At 39.6% G+C, this 22841-nt stretch overlaps 1 protein-coding gene across 1 annotated transcript in view; it reads right to left on the bottom strand.

The window, feature by feature from the left end:
• The window catches only part of LOC143958907 (uncharacterized), a 382425-nt gene that overhangs the window by 93619 nt on the left and 265965 nt on the right, over positions 1-22841 (bottom strand). Inside the window, exons 5-7 of the mRNA XM_077467890.1 lie at positions 17541-17621; positions 6045-6113; positions 2299-2334 (exon numbers count right to left, since the gene is read on the bottom strand). Coding sequence (XP_077324016.1) covers positions 2299-2334; positions 6045-6113; positions 17541-17621 — 186 coding nt within the window. The remainder of the gene's footprint in view (positions 1-2298; positions 2335-6044; positions 6114-17540; positions 17622-22841) is intronic.

Genomic DNA, 22841 nt, shown 5'->3' with positions numbered 1-22841 from the left:
GGGCTACAATTATTTTTTTAAATGTGTGCAAAAAACTGAAAAACTCCTCTGTCAGCAAAAGGGTTAAATGCAAATATAACCATCTGAATCAAGGAATCCTATTAACATCCTTGTTATATGGAGGTCAATATAAACACGTAACTATATAAAATGCTGGTGCAGTTTTCCTTCAACTATTCAAATGTTTTTGGGCTTAAACATTGGATGAAAGCGATTGCAGTTATTAGAAAATTCCCCTGCGTATGGCCAGCATTTGTTGTTAGGAGAATTTCACACTTGAATGATCAAATCAAGATTATTTGTTGTGACTGGTTATAAGGAACGTAAAAAACAGGCCAGTCATACAGTACATGCTTATGTGCTTCCTGAGTGGCCAAATTGAAAGTATTCAATGAACTATATAACAATTTCTTAGTGGAAATACACTTTAAGGCCAGAAAACAACACACATAACCATTTAACACACCACAAAACATACATGTGAAAATACGTTTTGTGTATTGTAATGCACTTAAAAGAAAAGGCTGGGTACATTTCTCGTAATGTGAGGCTTGCTAACCCCTTCAGCCCCAGAAGAATTTATCCCCTTCCTGACCAGAGCACTTTTTGCGATTCGGCACTGCGTCGATTTAACTGACAATTGCACGTGCAACGTGCAACGTGGCTCCTAAACAAAATTGGTGTCCTTTTTTTTCCCACAAATAGAGCTTTCTTTTGGTGGTATTTGATCACCTCTGTGGGTTTTATTTTTTGTGCTATAAACAAAAAAATAGCGACAAGTTTGAAAAAAAAACACATTATTTTTTACTTTTTGCTATAATAAATATCCCCCAAAAATATTTAAAAAATGTTTTTTTTTTTCCTCAGTTTAGGCAGATACGTATTCTTCTACATATTTTTGGTAAAAAAAATCACAATAAGCGTTTATTGGTTTGCACAAAAGTTATAGTGTCTACAAAATAGGGGATAGTTTTATGGCATTTTTATTGATAATTTGTTTTGTACTAGTAATGGCAGCGATCATCAATTTTTATCGTAACTGCGACATTAAGGCGGACACATTGGCCAATTTTGACACATTTTTGGGACCATCGGCATTAATACAACGATCAATGCTAAAAAATGGCATTGATTACTGTAAAAATTTCACTGGCAATGAAGGGGTTAGCCACTAGGTGGCGCTGTAGGGGTTAAGTGTGTCCTAGGGAGTTATTCTAACTATGGGGGGAGGGGCTGTGTGTGACACGTCACTGATTACCACTCCCGATTACAGGGAGAGCTGATCAGTGACATTGTCACTAATGTGTCGCTAATGTAAACAAGCATCTCCCCGTTCTTTCTCATCGTGAGACGATTGCGGGCAACCCCACAGGCATCGTGGTCACAGAGCTCCCTGAAGCACGTGTGAGCCGCTTCTTAAAGGGCAACGTGCAGGTACATTAATCTGCCTGGAAGTGCCCTTCTGTCGCAGTATATCTGGGTGAGGCAATTGGGAAGTGGTCAAGGACCGATAAGAATGAATGTGCTCAGGTACCAGAATGTATGCTGAAGAATAAAGAAGGTACAGGTCTAAAGCAGCCCATAGATGAGTCATTTTTTATTGTTCCCCCTATGGGGGAAAACTACTTATTTCCCCATTGACATATTTGAGGTGAATGGGGAAACCCTCCCCACTGAGACTTTGTATGATGACAGAGGGGAGACTTCCCCTCCCACAGGATACACCGATCAGTGCTGTTGGCTATAGCCTGCAGTGCCGAGCAAGTGGGGAAAATCTGACAGGGTGAAATACAGAAATCAGTCAGTGGATGACTTATGTACAACCAAAGTGCCCATACATAGATTGAAATGGCTTAAGTGTAAAAGGGTCCTCACTGTATACCCCTACTTGCTTTTGTTCAGTAGATACTGAGACATTGTGTAATTGTGTGATTAGTTCCAACATCTAATTTGATTTGAAGCATTGTTTGACTAATGATTAAACTCCTAGTAGAGAACATTGCTAAGGATGCCTGTAAGTTGACCTCAAGGTATGTTTAGTGTTCTGTGAAAAGTAGTGTGCTAGTTATAGGAGCAAAAGACAGGAATTCTGGAAATCCCACATGATGTTCTCTTATGGTTTGGTAAATTTTGAAAGTTTCAGAAAATCAAGGTTGGCAGCAGGCTGAAACATAAAGATGATTTCTAAAACATTAAAACAGATTGTGTGCGATTATATACCTTATATCATGTTATTACTAAAGACTGAACCTTTCTTTTAATGAGTATTAAGACTGCCTTGTATCCTTAATTTCTTACCTGTGTCTTCGCTTCTTCCTTGACCCTGAATTTGACCTTTATAAAAGAAAAGAAAAAACATTTTTTTAAAGATTTATGTTATGATACATGGTCTTTCTTTACATTTTGGACTTTATATATAGTATATGAAAGGTTGTAAATAATATCATTTAACAATAACTGAATAATAGTACAATATACATGCTCAAGAAATAAAGAAAACCATTAAGAAAAGAAGTTCATTTTCCACTGAAAAGTGAGCATTTGTTATCCTGTACAAATAAGTCTTATTAGGACATTCCTGGAAAAATAGCGATATCTTGGCCTTACACTTCAAGAAAATATGATTCCTTTTCTAACAACAAGAGGCAGGTCAACTAGGCCTAATGATCTTATTATACAGAATTTGATAGTCCTGTTCATTTACCCAGCACAAAGTGCAAAGGTTATGTTACATCTGCTATGCCCGTCTGATACTGAATGTTTAACAAATATATTTTTCCAGCTTCTAAAGTAATAAGCAACAAAAAATGTAAATTAAGTAGAAAACTGAGCTATACACAGCAACTACAATTTTGCAGAAGACTACCATGGAAGAACTGAGGAAAGTTCCTTTATTGCAGTGGTAGCGCAAAATTAATTTTTTATAAACCGTCCCTGCCCACATCTTTAAAATCTTTTCAAACTCTACAAAACCAACGCAAATGATCTAACTACAGTGATCCAGACCTCACTTCTAAACTATATAACTACACCTACTAATTAACACCATTATACCACTGTCTGCACACACTAACCAATGGACGACAGAACACAGTGTCTCCATTGAGACAGATTATTGGAAAGAGATTTGGACCTCCTCCCAAAAATAACAAACTCTAAAGTACTGACTCACTGGTACATAGTCCCAGTTAGAATTGCAAAATGTGCACCAAATTATTCCCCCCATGTGTTTTTAAGTTTGTGGAGACCTATGCACATTTGGTGGGCATGTCCAGTGGGCACCAAATTTTGGCCCTCTATTTAAGGCATATTTTCAAGCCTCTTCCAGACCACACTATCGCCTGACCCACTTATAGCTTGTCAATAACCATCAATTAGAGACTACTTTGTCCCTATCCTACTGGACCCTACTTAGTACTCTATCAAACATTTAGGCTGGGTTCACACCTATGCGATTTGGATGCGGGGTTTAGCCGTATCTAATTTGCATTGCAGGAGAGTGTGACAGGCTCCCTATGGAGCCGGTTCACATATCTCCGTTGCGGCTTCGGAGAGCGCTGCACGTCTTTGGTTCCGTTTCAGGACCGGACTCAGGCACAGATTCATAGATCCTGATTCATCCCTGAAATGGAGAATAGGAACGCACAGCGCTTCTGTGCGATCCGCAGCCGCTTCCAGTGTGAACCGAGCCTTAAGAAGACCAGATTTTAGTATGATTACAAAGTTGAAAACTACTGTTTGGAATCTATATCACTGAAGCACTGTATTGCACACTTGAAATGTCAACCTCCACCTTGTTATTTTATACATTTGTCATATTGTACATATGTACCAAACATATTGTATCTTTTTTAAATAAAAATACTATAAAAGAAAAATGTTTTTTTTATTTTTTTTATGAAATGTTATTTTTATAAACATTCTCTTATTTTTGGTGTTGTATTAAAAATAGAGATTTGTAGACTGGCCACTAGTGGAAGCTCCCTGTCTTTGTAGACTGGCCACTAGTGGAAGCTCCCTGTCTTCTTTTTAGGAGATGAGGTATGAGTTCATATGGAGTGCATGGCTTTTTATGAATTAATCGACTCTTGCATTTTGAGAAGGAACAGTAAAGCATGACCATTATGTAGCAGTGCAAAGCAGGAAGAAGAAGCCATGTCACTGCTGAAACTGGAATCTGAATGCATGTCGAACAGTATTCAAAAAGACACAAATTTGAGCATGTTAAGATTTGAAGCTTTTTCCTGAGCAGATGAGACAAAGTCCCCATGTTTCATACAGTGCCTTCAGCAACAGACTTCACTACATTTCCCTATGCCAAGCCATTTTACTGCAGTGATACCTAAAACGACAGAATTTTGTATTCGCATAATTTGCATACCACCTATAAAGCATACACATATACCTGTGACTGAATGCCATTTTTATTTCTTCAAATCTGGCCATTTCAGCAGTTAAAAGATAATAACACCATTTCAGGGCTTTATAATTATCCATCTAACAGACTCACTTTACAGTTCGCCATTATACATTCTGATTGTAAAAAAAATTATGTAGTTTGAGGGACAACCTAGAAAATTTGTTTCAATTTGCACAAAGTCAGGCAGGCCCCAGCAGTAAATACAGTAATTGTTGCTACATCTAGAGGGAATTCTGTAATTAAATCAGATAAATAGGTATCTTATGATACTCGTAATTATTTGTCAACTGCTTGGCCTTTTGAGCTGGCAGCATATACCACAGCTGAACAAGCTTTATGCCAGGTTGACCTCACCTGGACCACATCACCATCCTTCTCCAGAGCACACTGCTACCTCCTTTTGGAAACACTGCAGCAATTGTGATGTACAGACCCAACTTATGGAGCAAGGATTCGTTATGAAAACATACCTATTATAGTTTGAATTACAGTAAACAGCATATGTACTCACTATGGCAGGGCAGTATTTGTAAGCAAACAGAACATTCATGCCTTGACTAATGGTGGCCACATGTGCTTCAATAAATGATCAATTTTACAAATGATCTTTTACTATAGGAATAATTAATCTATAGTCATCAATCCATTACATCGATATGACCCACCCAGGAAAGTGTATTTTCATCCATAATTGGGATATGACCATAACTTAAAATCATAAACTATCAATTGCCTCCCTGTTTCCACCATGTAATCTCGTAATCTGATCGATCAAAATACAATGGCATCCATGAACAAAGTATCTCAGTGCTGCCAGTTGATGCAAAATGATCAATAATATTTCGCCCTGGCCAATCAACTCAGCTTGATCAAATCTGATAAAAATCAAGTCTAAATTGATTGAAAGAGAAGTCATGGCTAATCTATTGTTTGTGGATTCAATCATTTTGGTAAAATCACACATCAATCAGATAAAAGAATCAAAGCCTGAAAGGACCATCATAAGTCATATTTATATAAACTACTAGAAATTACCAACAGCAGGAAAGTAACTTCTCTGCTAGCTATGGTTTAGCTTAGTTTATTTTCCTCAGTTTTCTCAGTCTGTTATAAACACCTTGCTACTAGAAACAAGCATACAGATTCAGCATTGGATCGATGCATTCACCTAGGTGAGTATAAAGGTTTATTTTTTTTTTAAAGTTCATACTCCTCTTTTAACATTTAATCACAGGTTTACTTCAGATGAAACAAACATATGAAGATTATGAAAAATTGTGACCCATCTTTAAAAATGGCTAAAAATATTTATCTGCTTTTCACAAGAAACCTGACAAGAAGAAGGGTATTATTTGTAGAGTCATGATAAAGATTACTGTGAAAGATTGTTACATAATTAGAAAATAAACTATTTGGTTCCAAACCTTTATATTGCACCACATCTATCTAGTGACAATATTAGTACATATAGTATAAGTACATACATGGAATCCTACAACATAGAAACAGTTTTATATATATGCATATAGTTATGAGTGCCTTTTTATTTCCTGCGAGAAGTAATATAGTAGTTACAGACAGATTTGGGAAACACCGATTGTCATGAATTCTGAAATAACATTACCTGTCTCTTTTGTGTTTTTTGCCACTTTTCTTCTTCTTTTCTTTTCGCACTGGGGATGAACTATCACAGCTGGAAATAAGAACAGATACTCAATTCTTACTTCTTTGTACTGAAAAAACAAGCGCACTACCCCCAATCAGTAACAATGGCATAAAAACATAATTATTAGAATAAAAACAATTTTAATGAACAATCTCTCATTTGGATTGGAGTGTTTTGCCACCTGAAGTCTGGGCTCTCAAGCTTCCTTTCTCTCTGCTTAATGTATCATCATTCATATTCAAACACTAAATGAATTTTGAATCTGACCAATGAATGTGATGAAGTAACTTTACTGAACTTAGTACTGTATTGATGCATTGATCGCAGAAGGCTTCTCTAATTGCCCCACCAGCAGCCACCTTTTAAAAGATGTCTCCTCCCTACTTGCATGCTCCATGCTCTTTACTGACCACAGTGACTGTAAAGTGATACTTACCTTGGTTATACTGGCATCACAGTCCTGCAATAAACACTGGTAAGAAAATTCCCAGATCACCAGATTTTTTAACAGATGGGAGTGGGGTGGACTGGTGCACTCCACCTGGATCAAAGACTTATAGGGTTAGTTCACCTTTACCATAAAAAACTGCCTATGCAGATAAGGTAATCTGTACATGATACAAATCAAGCAGCTTTAACTAAAGTTGAATAATGCCCTTGCTATAGGTGTAGGCCATTTACGTACCTTATGAAGCTTGACTGGGAAACTTCTAAAAATTTGCTAAGAGAGACCTAGTATTACTACTCATCTTAACCATCACAGGAATGAGCTCTCGAATACTGAGCTCACAGCTACTGCATCAGGTTAGAGAAAGCTCATATGAGGCGATTTAAATCAGAGAAAGCGCTCAGTCTTAAGATAGGGTTGGTGAGCAGTAACACTAGGCCTCTCTTAACAATGTCCTTAGCAACATCCTAGAAGGTTTCCAGTCAGACGTCATGAGGTATGCAAATGGCCTACAATTACAGTGCCTTGCAAAAATATTCACCCCCTTGGCATTTTTTCATGTTTTGTTGCCTCACAACCTGGAATTAACATGGATTACATGGGGCATTTGAGGATTTACATCATTTAATTTACAGAACATTCCCACAACTTTGAAGATTTTTTTTTTTAATTATGAAGCAAACAAATAACAGAAAGTCCTCATGTACACGGGCGTTTTTACAGCTGCTTTTTTGAGCATTTTTTGCAGCTTAAAGACGCGTGTCCATGTTTTTTCAGCTTAAAAACACCTGGCCATGTTAGTCTATGGCTTCATGCCCACCTAGGCGTTTTTTGAGCTGCAAATGGCATAGGCATTTTTAAGCTATAAAAAAACCCCCAGGACCAGTGCGTTCTGAGGCTCCAGTGTGAGACCTGTAAAAAGGCAAAAGGTGTTAAAGCGGGAGTCCGCCGGGACTCCGCGTTTTTTTTTTTTTTAAAAGCCAGCAGCTACAAATACTGCAGCTGCTGACTTTTAAAATAGTGACACTTACCTGTCCAGCGCGCCCGCGATGTCGGCACCCGAAGCCGATCTCTAGATTGTCTGTCGGGTGCTGCCGCGCCATCTTGGGTATGGGAATCAGGAAATGGAGCCTTTCGGCTTCATTTCCCGGTTCCCTACTACGCATGCGCGAATCGCGCTGCGCAATAAGGACGGTCCCCGCTGCCTCTGGGATCTGTGTGTTTCCCAGCAGGCAGCGGGGCACTTGCGGAAAGGGGCGGGCACTTGCGGAAAGGGGCATAATCTACGCCCCTTTCCGCAGAGAGCTATCCCGGAAGTGGGTGCAGAATACCTGTACTGTACAGGTATCTGCACCCCCCTCCCCCCTGAAAGGTGCCAATTGTGGCGCCGGAGGGGGGGAGGGTTCCGATGAGCGGAGGTCCACTTTAGGGTGGACCTCCGCTTTAAACACGAATTAACACTGTGTTAAGCCTCGTCAGGTGTTTCTTTCTCTAGTCAAAATTAATGGTTCCCTATGGGAGCCCACTGATTTAAATAGAGGTTGTACCAGAAGTCAGATCAAGATGATCCAACTTGCAGTGCGACTTGTGTGCGGAGAATCTTGAAGGGGAACCCCTCAAAAATTGCTTGAGGTTCACCCCCTTCAGTCTGGTATGGATATTAAGGAGAATTTCCTATGCCGAAAAAACAGCGTGGGGGTCCCCCCAAAATCCATACCAAGGTGTTAAACACAAATTAATACTGTGCTAAGCCTCATCAGGCATTTATGTCTCTATTCAAAATAAATGGTTCCCTATGGGAGCCCATTGATTTGAGTAGAGGTCGTACCAGAAGTCGGATCACTGCATTACAGTGGGAGAGAGCGTTGTGTCAACATCGGAAGAGAGAAGAGAGAAGACGACAACGGCGAAGACCGGGCCAACACTAGTAAAAGAGCTGGAAGAAGATAGCAGAGGAGCCTGGCAAAAGGTACTGGAGAGCGGAAGAAGAGGCAGAAGAAGTCGGAAGAGACCCCCGAAGTCGGAAGAAGACCCCCGGAGCTGTCTAATAAATTATTTAAAAAATCTGTGTAGTGTGTTTTTTTAATTGACACTTTTGCCCCAGGTTAATGGGTAGGGGTACGATGTACCCCTTACTCATTCACATAGAGTGGGGTGCCGGGATCTGGGGGCCCCCTTATTAAAGGGGGCTCACAGATTCCGATAAGCCCCCCGCCTGCAGACCCTGACAACCAATGACCAGGGTTGTCGGGAAGAGGCCCTTGTCCTCATCAACATGGGGACAAGGTGCTTTGGGGTGGGGGGCAGCAGGGCGCCCCCCTTCCCCAAAGCACTCACCCCTAATGTTGAGGGCATGTGGCCTGAAACGGTTCAGGAGGGGGGGTGATCGCTCGTCCCCACCGTCTTTCCTGACCGGCCAGGCTGCGTGCTTGGATAAGGGTATGGTATGGATTTTGGGGGACCCCATGCCGTTTTTTTTTGTGTAGAAGTTCCTCTTAAGATCCATACCAGACCAAAGGGTCTGGTATCGTCTTAGGGGGGAACTTAACGCAAAAGATTCTCAGCACACAAGTCGCACCGCAAGTTGTATCATCTTGATCCGATTTCTGGTGCAACCTTTATTCAAATCAATGGGGCTCCCATAGGGAATCATTGATTTTGAATGGAGACAGAGAAACGTGGCTGAAAGCTAGCGCGGCTTAACATGCATTGAATTCAATGCAAAACGTGGAAAAAAATGCATTTTTAACACTGCTTTTTTCCTGGTGTCTGTACTAGCTTTACAGCCCATTTTTTAAAACGTTCGTGTGCATGCAGCCAAAAAGTCAATGTGCATAACTATTCACCCCCCTAAAGTCAATACTTTGTAGTGCCACCTTTTGCAGCTATCACAGCTCCAAATCGCTTTGGATTAGTCTCTATGAGCTTGCCACATCTAACCACTGGGATTTTTGCACGTTCATCCTTGCAAAACTGCTCCAGCTCCTTCAAGTTGTATGGTTTGTATTTGTGAACAGCAATCTTTAAGTCTGACCACAGATCTTCTATTGAATGGAGGTCTGAGCTTTGACTAGGCCCTTCCAACACATTAATCCCCTTAAAACTTTACCAGTGTGTTTTGGGTTATTGTCCTGCTGGAAGGTGAACCTCCTTCCTAGCCTCAAATCACACACAGAGTGGTACAGGTTTTGCTCAAGAATATCCCTGTATTTAGCACTCTCCATCTTTCCTTCAACTCTGCTGCCACCACCATGTTTCACTGTGGGGATGGTGTTCTTTGGGTGATGTGATGGGTTTGCTCCAGATATAGCTCCAGATATAGCATTTTCTTTAATGGCCAAAAAGTTCAATTTTAGTCTCATTAGACCAGAGCATGTTCCTTCATACATGCTTCCACATGCTTTTTCGTAAACTCAAAACTTGCCATTTTGTTTTTTGCTGAAAGTAAAAGCTTTCTTCTGGGCACTCTGCCATAAAGCCCAACTCTATGGAGCATACAGCTTATTGTCATCCTATGTATAGATACTCAAGTCTCTTCTGTGGAACTCTGCAGCTCCTCCAGGGTTACCTTAGGTCTCTGTGCTGCCTTTCTGATTAATGCCCTCCTTGCCTGGTCCGTGAGTTTTGGTGTGAGGCTGTCTCTTGGCAGGTTTGCTGTTGTGCCATGTTCTTTCCATTTGGTTATGATAGATTTGATGGTGCTCCTAGGGATCATCAAAGATTTGGATTTTTTTTTATAACTTAACCCTGACTTGCACTTCTCAACAACATTGTCCCTTGCTTGTTTGGAGAGTTACTTGGTCTTCATGGCAGTGTTTGGTTAGTGGTGCCTCTTGCTTAGGTGTTGCAGCCTCTGGGGTTGTTCAAAAAGGTGTGTATATGTAATGACAGATCATGTGACACTTAGATTGCACACATGTAGACATAATTTCACTACTTATATGACTTCAGAAGGTAATTGGTTGCACCAGAGCTTTTTATGGGCTTGATAACAAAGGGGGTGAATACATATGCACATGCCATTTATCATTTTTTTTATTTCTGAAAATAGTTTTATGTATATATTTTTCTAATTTTACTTCACCAACTTAGATTATTGTGTCCTGATCCATCACATATAATTCAGATAAAAAAAAAAACATTGAACTAAAGGCTGTAATGTAACAAAAGGTAAAAAGCCAAGGGGGTGAATACTTTTGCAAGGCACTGTATAGCAATCAAAGTTGCACAGTTTGTTTTATGTACAGACATTATGCCTTTAAGCCTTGAGCACACAGAGTGTGCTCCTTGTATGCATTTAAGGCCATTTTTTTTCATTTTGACTAGCGTATGTTATAGGCATACAGGTTAGTCTAACCTCATGGACTTTAGCTGCCATTATAATCTTAAAATAGAGGGAACTGTGTGTATTGCATGAGTTGCTAATGCATTTTTTATTATAGTGTATTGATAAATGTGGCTGTCAGTTTGTTTATGCAAATATGTCAGAAAAATATTATGTTAAAATATTTTAGTGTGTGTCCTACTTATGGCAAAGGCTTATTATTCATATTCTCTGAGCACCCATAAAATCCTAGGCTTGATGCAGAAGTAAAACGCAGAGCACTTTGATCATCGTAAGCATAGAAACCCATTTACAGTTTTCTTCCGATGTCTGTGTAATGGTGGATTGATACGTCTGTCCTATACTAAAGATACTACCAATCAGGTCTTCTTATAACAAAACTAAAACCCAAGTGGACAAGAAAACAAATGAAAAGACAAGCTACAACTTACTATAGTACAGTGTAGGTTCATGCAGGAGATATTTATACCATTCAGTAAGGACATTCACATTTTTTACATCACACCATTACAAAATTATTTTCTACAGCTTTGCTAAGCTACACATCTCATCCACTTCCAATAAATAAACTTCAAAAGCAACTGTATGCAAAATGATCAATAAAGATTATTGGCATGAATGGGGAGAGAAACCCTGTGTAAATAATTTTACATCTAGATCCATGCAACTTCTGACACCACTGGTTTGTGTCTTGGTCTCCCTTCACCGGGGATAGAGCTTATATAACTGTACAGATATGGAGTAGCTCTGCAATCAGGGGGATAAATGGCAAATAGCTGTGACTGGAAGTACCAAAGTACATAATGCTTGTAGTCTGCAATGAGTTTTGCCTTATTGCTACTAGTGTAGATACAAGGTCCAAATGCCAACAAATAAACTCATATAGAATAAACTTTATGATTTACAGAGCTGTTTGTGAATTACATTTCTCATCTGCTCTGCTGCTCAGCTGATCTCCATCTGATCATTAGGTATTGGGGTTCTGGATTTTTTTCTACCCTGTCTGGTTGTGTCATGGCAGATGTTTAATACCTTCATGATGGCTTCAACAAATAAAATATTAAAAGTCAGCTCCTTGGCAGAGCTAGCTTTGAGAGAAGAATGCTTTGAGAGAAGAATGCTTTAAAGTAATTTCAACTGCTGAGAAAAAAAATGCTATAGGCAGGTGCTAAACTATGAAGTTCCCTAAAAGCAAATTAAACCAAGCACATCATTTCCAAGGAATTAAAATGGCATATTCATGCTTTTCTGTCTTTTCTCTACATTTTAGGTCCCATAAAAGTCTTCCATAAGCATGATGGATGTTGTGAATTAATGCCTTTCTAAATTACAACCTAAAGTCAGAAACGTTTCCAGCTACTTGTGGTATGCGAGTAAGACTAAAAACCACATTTGAATCCTAATAACAGAAAAAAAGAACTCGGTAAGACAAGTAACATGCATTCTCTTTATAACATATTTATTATATAAATTATGTAAAGATAACTCTAGTCAAAAAACAATAACAAGCCCCTTGAAGCAGATATATTGGCTAGTGCCTACCATTTTTACGTGAAACCACTCTTTGATTCTTCTATGCTATACTTAAACTGCTTAAGCCTTAAAACTGAAAGGACCTTTCTGAGCCTGAAACATGCCAATACTCCTGATGTCAATACACCAGAATGCCAATATTCCTAAAATGTCTTAAGACCACTTTAACACATTGTAAGTCATTACTTAATAAGTCTGAATTTTGGCCAAAGCCATGAAAAGGAAGGGCCTCTAACCCTGAACCCTGTCCAGGGTGCAAGGCACTCAATTTTCTATCTAGGAAGAAGCTGGAACCAGCCGGAGCCTGTCCACCAAGTACTTGGTGAAGGGCTCTCCCAAAGAGCGACCCCTCCGATTGGGTAGAGGTAAAAAGCCAAAGGCTACAAAACCTACCCCTGACATCAGGACAGACCCCAATAACCTGCACCATCATTGCTGTGTATAAATAAAGTAAAAAAACAACAAACACATGTGCAGTGCAAAGTGCTGGTGAAAGATAGCACATACAAAAAAAGTTCCATGTGGAATACCCACAGAGGGCCTTCCAGACAATATAAAAACCGCTCTAGCTGGCCAAAAGGCCTGTGAAGAAGATACTGTGCAAGTAAGCATCAAATGACATGACCAAGTGCCAATAAAAACAGAGTAGGGTCCCATACCCATAGTCATTTTCTGGCATCTCTGTTTTGCCACTCCCAGGCGGCACATCACCAGGTATTTCTTGCACCACCCAGCCCTTGGCAAGACAAATGCCCAGAAAGGCATTAGAACAAGGGACAAGCCTGGTGCACCAAGCCACATTCAGAATGGGAGGAAAAGGATCCCTCCCACCACATTACATCAGATAAAATACTAACTGCACTGCCCCTCCAAGAACAAGAACAAGATACTACACTTGATCTTAGTGATAAGGCTGAGAAGAAGATACCAAAGAGGATACCGATACCTGGAGAAAGGGGGGAGTTTGTCAACTTTCATCAATCACTTGGACATGATTCTCCACCAGGCTATCCTTAAAGGTGAGATGGGACCAGCAGGCAGGCCTTGTGGACTTAAGTTATCACAGGGGTACAATACTTAGCCACCATAATGTTGAAACTTCAAACTAGAGACCAAAACAATGCACTGACCTATTTTAAGCTAATCAAAATAAATGAAGATGAAGAGGTCCTGTTAGCCACAAAGTCTCAAAAAACAACAATCCCACAGGTTCTGAGCAATGTCACAATGGTGCCTCCATGCATTCAGCACAGACCTTTCTGGATGCCGCAGAAAATAAAGAAAGTGAAATGCCTCCTGCCCGTGAGGCCCTAAAGCAAGTGACAACAGATGGACCATTCACAATCCATCTTTCAGCAACCCTTCCCCGAGATTCAGTCAGTAGTACAAGTGGTAGAGACCCAGGCAGGGATGCAACAGTTGATCACCAACCATACAGTAGGCAATGACACCCTAACTTAGAAGACCTGCATCTGACATGGGAACAAGCTTGAAAGACAGAAGATTCTCAGCTGAGTCTTACAACTGTGGGTACACTGGGCACTACTGAGCGCAATGTCCAAAATAAAGGCATTCTTGGAATGTAACAGAGGAAGCTTGTCAGCCATTCCAGGATATATTACCAGCAAAGCCATCTGTAAACTTCAAAGAGTGTGTTAGACCTTTAGGCTGAAATGCTAAGGGTCCATTCCTTCTAGTGAGTAAGGGGCACAAGTGCCACTTTTCACAGTTTGATTTTTTGTAGAACTACAGCATTTTGTTGATTTTTAGTTGAGAACGGAACACTTTATAAGAAGAAGGTCCAGTGAGAAATCCATTAATTTTGGGATGATATATTTATAATTGTGTCACAGAGTGTATTTGTTTTACTGACAGTATAATTATATTTCACTTTTTAAGGACTATATATTTTTTCACTTATTATTTATATATTTTTTTATACTGCATGTGCTGTTGTATATTTTTGTAAAGGATTGTTTAGGTGTTTAGCACTTTAAGCAGCAGCAAAAGGATTTGACCACAATTCCTTAGTGCGAGTTTCCTATGATTTCAATAGATTTTATTGTCTTACATCAAGAATATTATATTGACCTCAGCCTTAAAGGAGTCCTTCTAGCTTCTGAAACCTTGCAATCTTGTTTGTGACTTTGATGAAAGATAATAAATCTATTAAACTGGATTTGAAGAGTTGGTGATATATGTGCACAGTATATTCATCACAACAACATCTGTCATTCACTGTTAAAGTTTCCTCAGCTTTTGAAATAATTAAACCTCTCTTGTTATTTTCTGTCTTATGTTTGTTTGGGAAATTGTTGAGCACGTATAGTATTTTTCAATTGAAAATATAGTGTGTCCATGTATAGAATGGAGAGTCTATATATACAGTGTATCCAGAAAGTATTCACAGCGCTTTACTTTTTCCACATACAGACTTATTCCAAAATTGATTAAATTCATTATTTTCCTCAAAATTCTACAACAATACCTTATATTGACAATGTGAAAGAAGTCTGTTTAAAATCTTATAAAAAAAAATGAAACAAAAAATCACATGTACATACAATAAGTATTCCCAGTTTTTGCTAAATACTTTGTTGAAGCACCTTCGGCACCATTTACAGTCTTGAGTCAATGGGGCACAGCCCTCCTAATCCATGCACCCGACCCCTAATGCAAGGCATGGTTTTCAATTTTTTTTCAAGCACATGATTAGAGCTTGAGGCTCTAATGGGCTTCAAAAAGGGTGGGCCAGTGAGGGGTGGGAGTAAGGGAGTGGAGGTTTATTTGCCGCCCCCCTCCCCCCCAAAAAATGGAGCACCAGCCGTCACTGCTTACAGCTGACCTATAAATGTCACAGTGAGAGAAGTAAGCAATATGTATTAAAATTAGTGCTATCCTCTTACCAATAGCGATTTGTTTTAAATATTTAATCTATAAGTGACCTTTTTACTCACAACAAGCTCTAGCAACTGTTATATAAGTTCATACCTTGCATTAGATTATCCTAAGGTATACCCTTTTATACAAACCTAGATATAACAATCCATTAAACCAACGAAAAAAATACCTGCCAGCAATGGAGAAAACTATTATCTGTTGCAATAATCCAACAACTAGTTTAAATTTATAAGTTCAAATATCCACAAGCTGTCCAAAAACTGTCAAACCATAATAACTATGGCAGATGCTCTTATGAATAACTATACTTCAGCATTTAATTACTCCAAGAAAACAGTTTTGACACTGTTTAATGTCTATCACAAATAGCTTTAAAAGTACATCTTCAGCTTTCTTAAAATACTCATAGTTTAAGGCTAGTGAGTGATATCATCAATCATTATGTTCCATTTTACCAGTCTCATACACACTATTAGATTTTCTGAAGATGTTTGTCTTCAGATTTGCCAAAACCATGTAATATGAGGTCAAACCTTAAGAGTTTCAATTTGTATGCAATCAGACAGGCCCTTGCATTACATGGTTTTGGTAAATCTGAATACAAAATCTGCAGAAAATCTAATAGTGTGTATGGGGCCTTAGACGTTGTATTTTATCTGTCAAATGAAAGATATAAACATATTCAGCCCTGAACAAGCATAACCAAGCAAGATAGGAAACAAAGACAATATACAAGATAATCATTTTCCAGTGCTGTCTTGCACTGTCAAACTTGCCTGGAAGTACTTTATTCCTATTTATGGTTCCCTGGGAGCTAATGGATATACATTTCTACAAAGGCACAGCTAGCATTAAAACACTTTTCTAATAACCTTGTTAGGGGTTAGAATTTCTACCAGGATGTTATAGCTGTCGTTTTTACCACTGGGAGACTTGGCCTCACTTTTTGTCCCCGTGACAAGTGTCTCCTTGACTGAAAGGAAATGATCACAATGGAGGCACAGCAATGACAGAGGTTCTAACCCTTTCCCACTCCATCCTTTACCAGAAATACATTTGGGATAAAGTTGAGCTTCAATGCTGTTTCCACACAGCCATTTTCTGCAGGCTTTGGTGACATAGCATAAAGGATCACACACCACAAATACAACAGACACCTTGCAAAGCTCCTTACACTTAGAAGTGTATTAAACCCAAATGCAAACATTTATTATATTGCATCTTACTAATTCTTAGATGTAAAGGCTGCATTTGTTTCCTTTTTAGTCTTTCTTTATTTTTAAGCTTTCTTTTCTTCTTTTATTTTCATCTGATGATCCAGCCAGTGAGTTTGTTGTTTTTCAAAAGAACAAACTCTCTTCCAGATGTAAGTTATCAGTTTACAGGGTATAGACAAACCATTTAATACTGACAGGGGTGCTTGCAATGATAATCTTTTATTTATTTATGTAAAACCTTTATCCCAATAGGTAAAAAAAAAAGTTTGCTGTTTCTGACTGATTCTAAAGTGTGAGCTTGAGTTTGGCTTCAATTTGTTTGTGTATTTAAATTTGCTAGTACAATAAACCCTATTCTCTCACTGGATTGACAATGCTGTTGTCTGCTGTGCCCCCCGTGGGCCTTCATCCAGAGTTATGTCTCCCTAATAAAGGAGGTGTGTTACTGGCCAGGACACCTGGTAAAGCGGGGGGGGGGGAAACTAAAAAAGCAAACGAATGCAGCCACTACATCTAATGACTGGTAAGCAGCAACATTTTTGGTTTGGGGTTTAATACTGCTTTAAAAGCAAAGAACCAAATTTATAGTATCCAATGCAAATTCATAACTGATGACTGATTTATATCAATAGCATGCTTACTTAATATAAAAGAAAAAAAGTCACATATGTTACACTCACCTTGCTTGCTTATTGGAGATAAACGATAAAAAAAAAAGTAGAAATCTTTAGCATATCCCTTATATATAATGGCAAGATTTATGTGCAAGGCTATTTATTGACTGACATTCTTAGTCACTTTTTATTCATGTCTAGAGATAGCATCCTTCCACTCATCTAAAAAACTAATTAGAAAAAAAATCAGGCTACTGCATTGCAGTGAGGCAGTAATAGCTTCTAAATGTTGCCAATTTATCATTAGCTTCTCCTGGTGGCTCTGGTCCAGCAGGTTAGCCTGATTAAGTGCAGACATACAGCGAACACTGAGAGATGGATAAGAAATCTACTCACCGACTCCTTTTATGTCCAGATTTCTTCTTCTTTCTTTTCTTTGGGGGAGGTGATATTGAGCTGCTCAGTTTTCTGTGGGCCCTAAGAAATATAATTCATACATAAGTACTCTTTGCTTTATAGTGACTTTAGGACAACTTAAATATATACAAGGGGCATTCAAGTCAAAACAGGACTTTTCAGTTTATAAAATAAAATAACAAATTTTAAGGAGTGGAAACTGCATTTATTTGTAAGCATACTCCCCTGCTACATTTATACACTTATCCCAGAGTTTAACTATCCGCTGATCATCCGCTGATGACATAACATGCATGGAACCATGTGACCAATGGGACGTCACCCACGTCCTCCGTTTATCCTCATGGGATATTATTGATGTCTGCTTTATCACCTTAGCACTGAGGAACAGTGCCTGACTTGTAAGTGAAATCATTATCTTAATAAATGCTTTTTATTTTACCCAATGGAGAGCACTATATTGTACCATTGTCATTCTATGTACAAATTTACCGGGGCTTTGGTCAGGACATAGAGGATCTCATGTTACTAGCATACACCTGTCTCCAGCGATCCTCCCATCCAGCAGACCAGTATACATATCCTTGTGAAGGGACTGCTTGTGTGACCTGACTGATATACTCAGGGGTCCACACTTTGAGGTGAGCGGTTAGGATTTGCTGTTGGTGGAGGCCGTCACATGATCACCTTGTCTGTTATCCATAGGACCACCATTTATGGACACTTGATGGTGCTTTTCTATCACTGACTTTTTATCATCATTTCTTGCCTTATTTGTTCTGTTTGTTTGTCCATGTGCTGCACTGCTTTTATTATATTTAACTTATGCCTGTAAAGTTCGGGATAGAAAGTTTAGTCAGTACGCCTAAACCATCCTAGGACAGATAGCTTCACTATATATATATATATATATATATATATATATATATATATATATATACATATATATTAAATTATATAGAGTATGGGATAACTAGTTCAGTCTCAGTCTTTGCGGATGACACAAAGATAAGCAGAGTAATAACCTTGCATCAAGACAGAAAATTTGCAGAACAACCTAAACATAATAAAAGAATGGGCAGACAAATGGCAAATTAGGTTTAATGTGGAGAAATGTAAAGTAATGCACTTGAGATCAAAAAACATTAATGAAAAATATTCACTAGTTCGAGAACACCTAGGTGGATTAAGAATGGAAAAGGATCTAGCGGTGCTAATAGAAAGATTTGTCTCTTGTGCAATTTCACGACAGGTTATGTATAGATTATCCAGGATTAGACGTATCACACGCTGAATGTTCACAGGAATGACTGCTGTGAGCTGGGAACCACCATGGCCGGGATCGTCACTTATGGATGTACAGCCATCTTTGAAATGTTTGCACCATTCAAATGTCTTACAAATGTCTTACAAATGTACTGTGCTGCACTGTACTGTGCTTGAAGTCTTCTGTAGATATCCACAGCTTTTAAGCCTTCATTCACAAGAAACTTCATCACCACACGCTGTTCTATGCACGCACTAACATTGCTGTCTGCCATCTTAACACTCTCTGGACTGGCTGGCAACATGTGCGCTGCCTATTAGTGATAGGACACACTTGCTACTTACCACTGCATGTAGAACCACCATGCTAGCATCCCTTTTTATACCTGTAAAATTAAATGTCCCGGTTTGACTTGAATGCCCCTCGTAAATCAGTTGACATTGTTGATCTGCCTATAAAAATGCTAGCTGCCTAGCTGTCAGGGCTGGATTTCTGCATAGCTAACATGGACAGTGGCTTTGAGTGGCAGGGCTGTCAGTGGTGGCACACAGCCACCCACATATCATGTTGTTGACTGTCAGTATCAAAACTCTGTTTAAAAGATATGGTTCTAGACTGTGGCCCTGACTGCAAATCTGCTGAGTCCTCATTTTTACTGCCCCTGATAGTTTACATTTATTTCATAGAGTAGTGGATTGTGCTCCTAAAGTTCACTCTGCCAGAGTCTAAAAACTACAAATGAACTGTTAGTAAAGACGTAAATCAGTTTTTACACTCTTCTAGTTATTGTCTTTAGGTCTACTGACAAAGAGTGGACAAACTCGTTTAATGTCTCTGCTCAGAGGCTTGGTGTTTTAAGGTGGCTATGACGAATGATCTTGTTAGTGTGATGGCTAGCCAAGCCAGAAGACTGTGGTAGAAGCGGGGCACCACAAGAAAGTTGGACAAAAAAGCCAAAAAGTATAAATCCAGCCTTGTTAGCCACAATGCTGATCCAATGCCTTCAATACTTTCAGAGACTAAGGTCAAGCATACAGATCAGGAGTTCTGACTTTCTTGTTCTGGGTCATTAATTATGAAAGTTGTGAAGGCACAGAATCATAATTCCTAGCAAGAAAAACTATTTAATAAGTCAAAGAACAATTTGCAAAGCACAGCAAGCCCTAATAGCCAATCAGAAAGCATATTTCATTTATAAACCCCCAAACGACACTCTAACTTTATAAAGTGTTATACTCTGACTCTTGCAGCTTAGTACATTGAACAGATCTCCATTAATTAATTTGTGAAAAAGCACCTATCTATTTCACCTTCCTTATTTCATTTTTACAAATAAATATTTTATGTTTTAAACAAAATTTCTCTTTAAATCAGTTTGCAGAACTGCAGCTACCATTTGCACCTGAGTAAAACCTATCCTATATATATATATATATATATATATATATATATATATATATATATATATATCAGCCCTCAAAATTTCCACTCACCTGCTCGCATTTGGCGAATGGAATTTAGCAGAGGGCGAGTGTGGAGCAAGGGCAGGCTGAGCTGACAGTTTCCTGGCTAATCGCTTCTGGCAGAAGTGGTATGGCCCTCAGAGTGGCCCGGAGGGGGGGCTCCCTGCCCCCCCCTAAAGCGCCCTCATGTCCTGTAAAAAAGGCTGCTTCCAGAAGTGATCAGCCAGGAGACTGTCAGGAGGATCTGGCGGCCAGATCGTGCAAAGCGGGAATCTCCCGAGACACATCTTGTATAAGAATAGCCACATTGTCAAACGAAATCCCACATCCTGGACCGGCATTGGACCAGTGTGCTCTCTATTAGAGTGGCCAGTCCAGGGGGTGGGACTTCGTTTGATAGCATGGCTATTCATATACAAGATGTATCTCAGCAGAAAATTTCTGCTCTGCATGGTCTGGCCGACAGATCCTCCCGATTCCTCCCTGCTGCACTTTTGGTTAATGATAGGCTGCATTGATGGGCATTAATATACTGCACTGATGGGCAATGGTAGGCTGCAGTAGGCTGCATTGATAGGCAAAGGTAGGCTGCATTGATGGGCAATAATATACTACACTGATGGGCAATGGTAGGCTGCATTTATGGGCAATAATATACTTAATTGATGGGCAATGACATGCTGCAATTATGGATACTGATATTCTGCACTTATGGGCAATGATAGACTGCACTGATGGCCGATGATATGCTGCACAGATGGGCAATGATATGCTGCACAGATGGGTAATGATATGCTGCACAGATAGGCAATGATATGCTGCACTCATAGGCAATGATAAGCTGTACTGATGGGCAATGATAGGCTGCATTGATGGGCACTGATATGCTGCACTTATTGACAATAATATGCTGTAATTATAGGCATTGACATGCTGCACTGATGGGCAATGATAAGCTGCACTGATAAGCAATGATAAGCTGCATTTATGGGCCCTGATAAGCACTGTTGAGGCTGCACTGAGGGGCACTGATGAGATGGAACTGATAAGCTGCACAGATGGGGCTGCACTGATAAGGCAGCACTGACTGATGGGCACTGATACGGCTGCACTGGCGGCCACTGATGAGGCAGCAATGATGGGTACTGATGTGGCTGCACTGATATGCTGTACTGATGGGGCTGCCCTCATGGGCACTGATGAGGCTGCACTAATGGCCACTGATGAGGTGGCATGGATAGGATAAGCTGCCTGGATGGGGCTGCACTGATAAGGCAGAACTGATATGCTGCACTGATGGGCAATGATGAGGTCGCACTGATGGCACTAATAAGCTGCACCAATGGGCACTGATAAGGCAGCATTGGTATGCTGCGCTGATGGCCACTGATGAGGATGCCCTGATGGCCACTGATGAGGCGATGGACTGGCCAAGCATGTCTCCAGACCTAAACCCTATTGAGCATCTGTGGGGCATCCTCAAACAGAAGGTGGAGGAGCACAAGGTCTCTAACATCCACCAGCTCCGTGATGTCTTCATGGAGGAGTGGAAGAGGACTCCACTGGCAACCTGTGGAGCTCTGGTGAACTCCATGCCCAAGAGGGATAAGGCAGTGCTGCATAATAATGGTGGCCACACAAACTATTTACACTTTGGGCCCAATTTGGACATTTTCACTTAGGGGTGTACTAACTTTTGTTGCCATCGGTTTAGACATTAACAGATGTTGAGTTATTTTGAGGGGACAGCAAAGTTACACTGTTATACAAGCTGTACACTACTTTACATGGTAGCAAAATGTAATTTCTTCAGTGTTGTCACATGAAAAGATATAAAATATTTACAAAAATGTGTGGGGTGTACTCACTTTTGTGAGATACTGTATATATATTTTTAACAGAAAAAGTACTACATTTATAAATTGATACTGTTTTCTTGCAGCTTAGTGGATCATGCAGAACCTGTGCTGCTCATAGTCAAGATCAAACTGATCAGTGCGAGCCAGGGACCAGGTTGCTCAGCTGAATGTCAATGTTCTTATATAATAAATAAAGCACAGCACAATTATTGCTTCCATTCTTTCTGCCATGTGTGCATTGTTTGTGATATTGCTGGACCTCCGCTGTGAGTGGTAGGCAACCTCGGCCCTCCAGCTGTGGTGAAACTAGAAGTCCCATGAGACATTGCAAGACCCTGAAAGTCACAGGTATGACTCCTAGAGGCAGATGCATGATGGGAGTTGCAGTTTCACCACAGTTGGAGTGCTGAGGTTGCCTATCCACGGCCTAAGTGTTGTTATAAACTGCATATTTATACTACATTTAATTCTTTCTGTTTCTTCAGTACTTTTTGTTTCACAACTCTTTGTTAATATGATTTATCATCTGAACAGAAAGGAACTATATTTCCCTCACTGATATTAATTAATATCTTAGAGAACACCTCTTGTTACTGTTAATAGTCACTGAAATTCCATTCAGGAGGCTATTCTCTGCTTAAAAAATAAAAATAAATGCTGTTTGTATGTGAAGCACACGCAATTACCTTTA

The sequence above is a fragment of the Lithobates pipiens genome, unplaced genomic scaffold (genome assembly GCF_037356315.1).
Source record: "Lithobates pipiens isolate NorthernLeopardFrog02 unplaced genomic scaffold, aLitPip1_a1.2 Scaffold_64, whole genome shotgun sequence".
Classification (NCBI taxonomy): Eukaryota; Metazoa; Chordata; class Amphibia; order Anura; family Ranidae; genus Lithobates; species Lithobates pipiens.
Note: the sequence above shows the minus strand (reverse complement) of the source record. Positions and strands in the feature narration are given on the sequence as shown.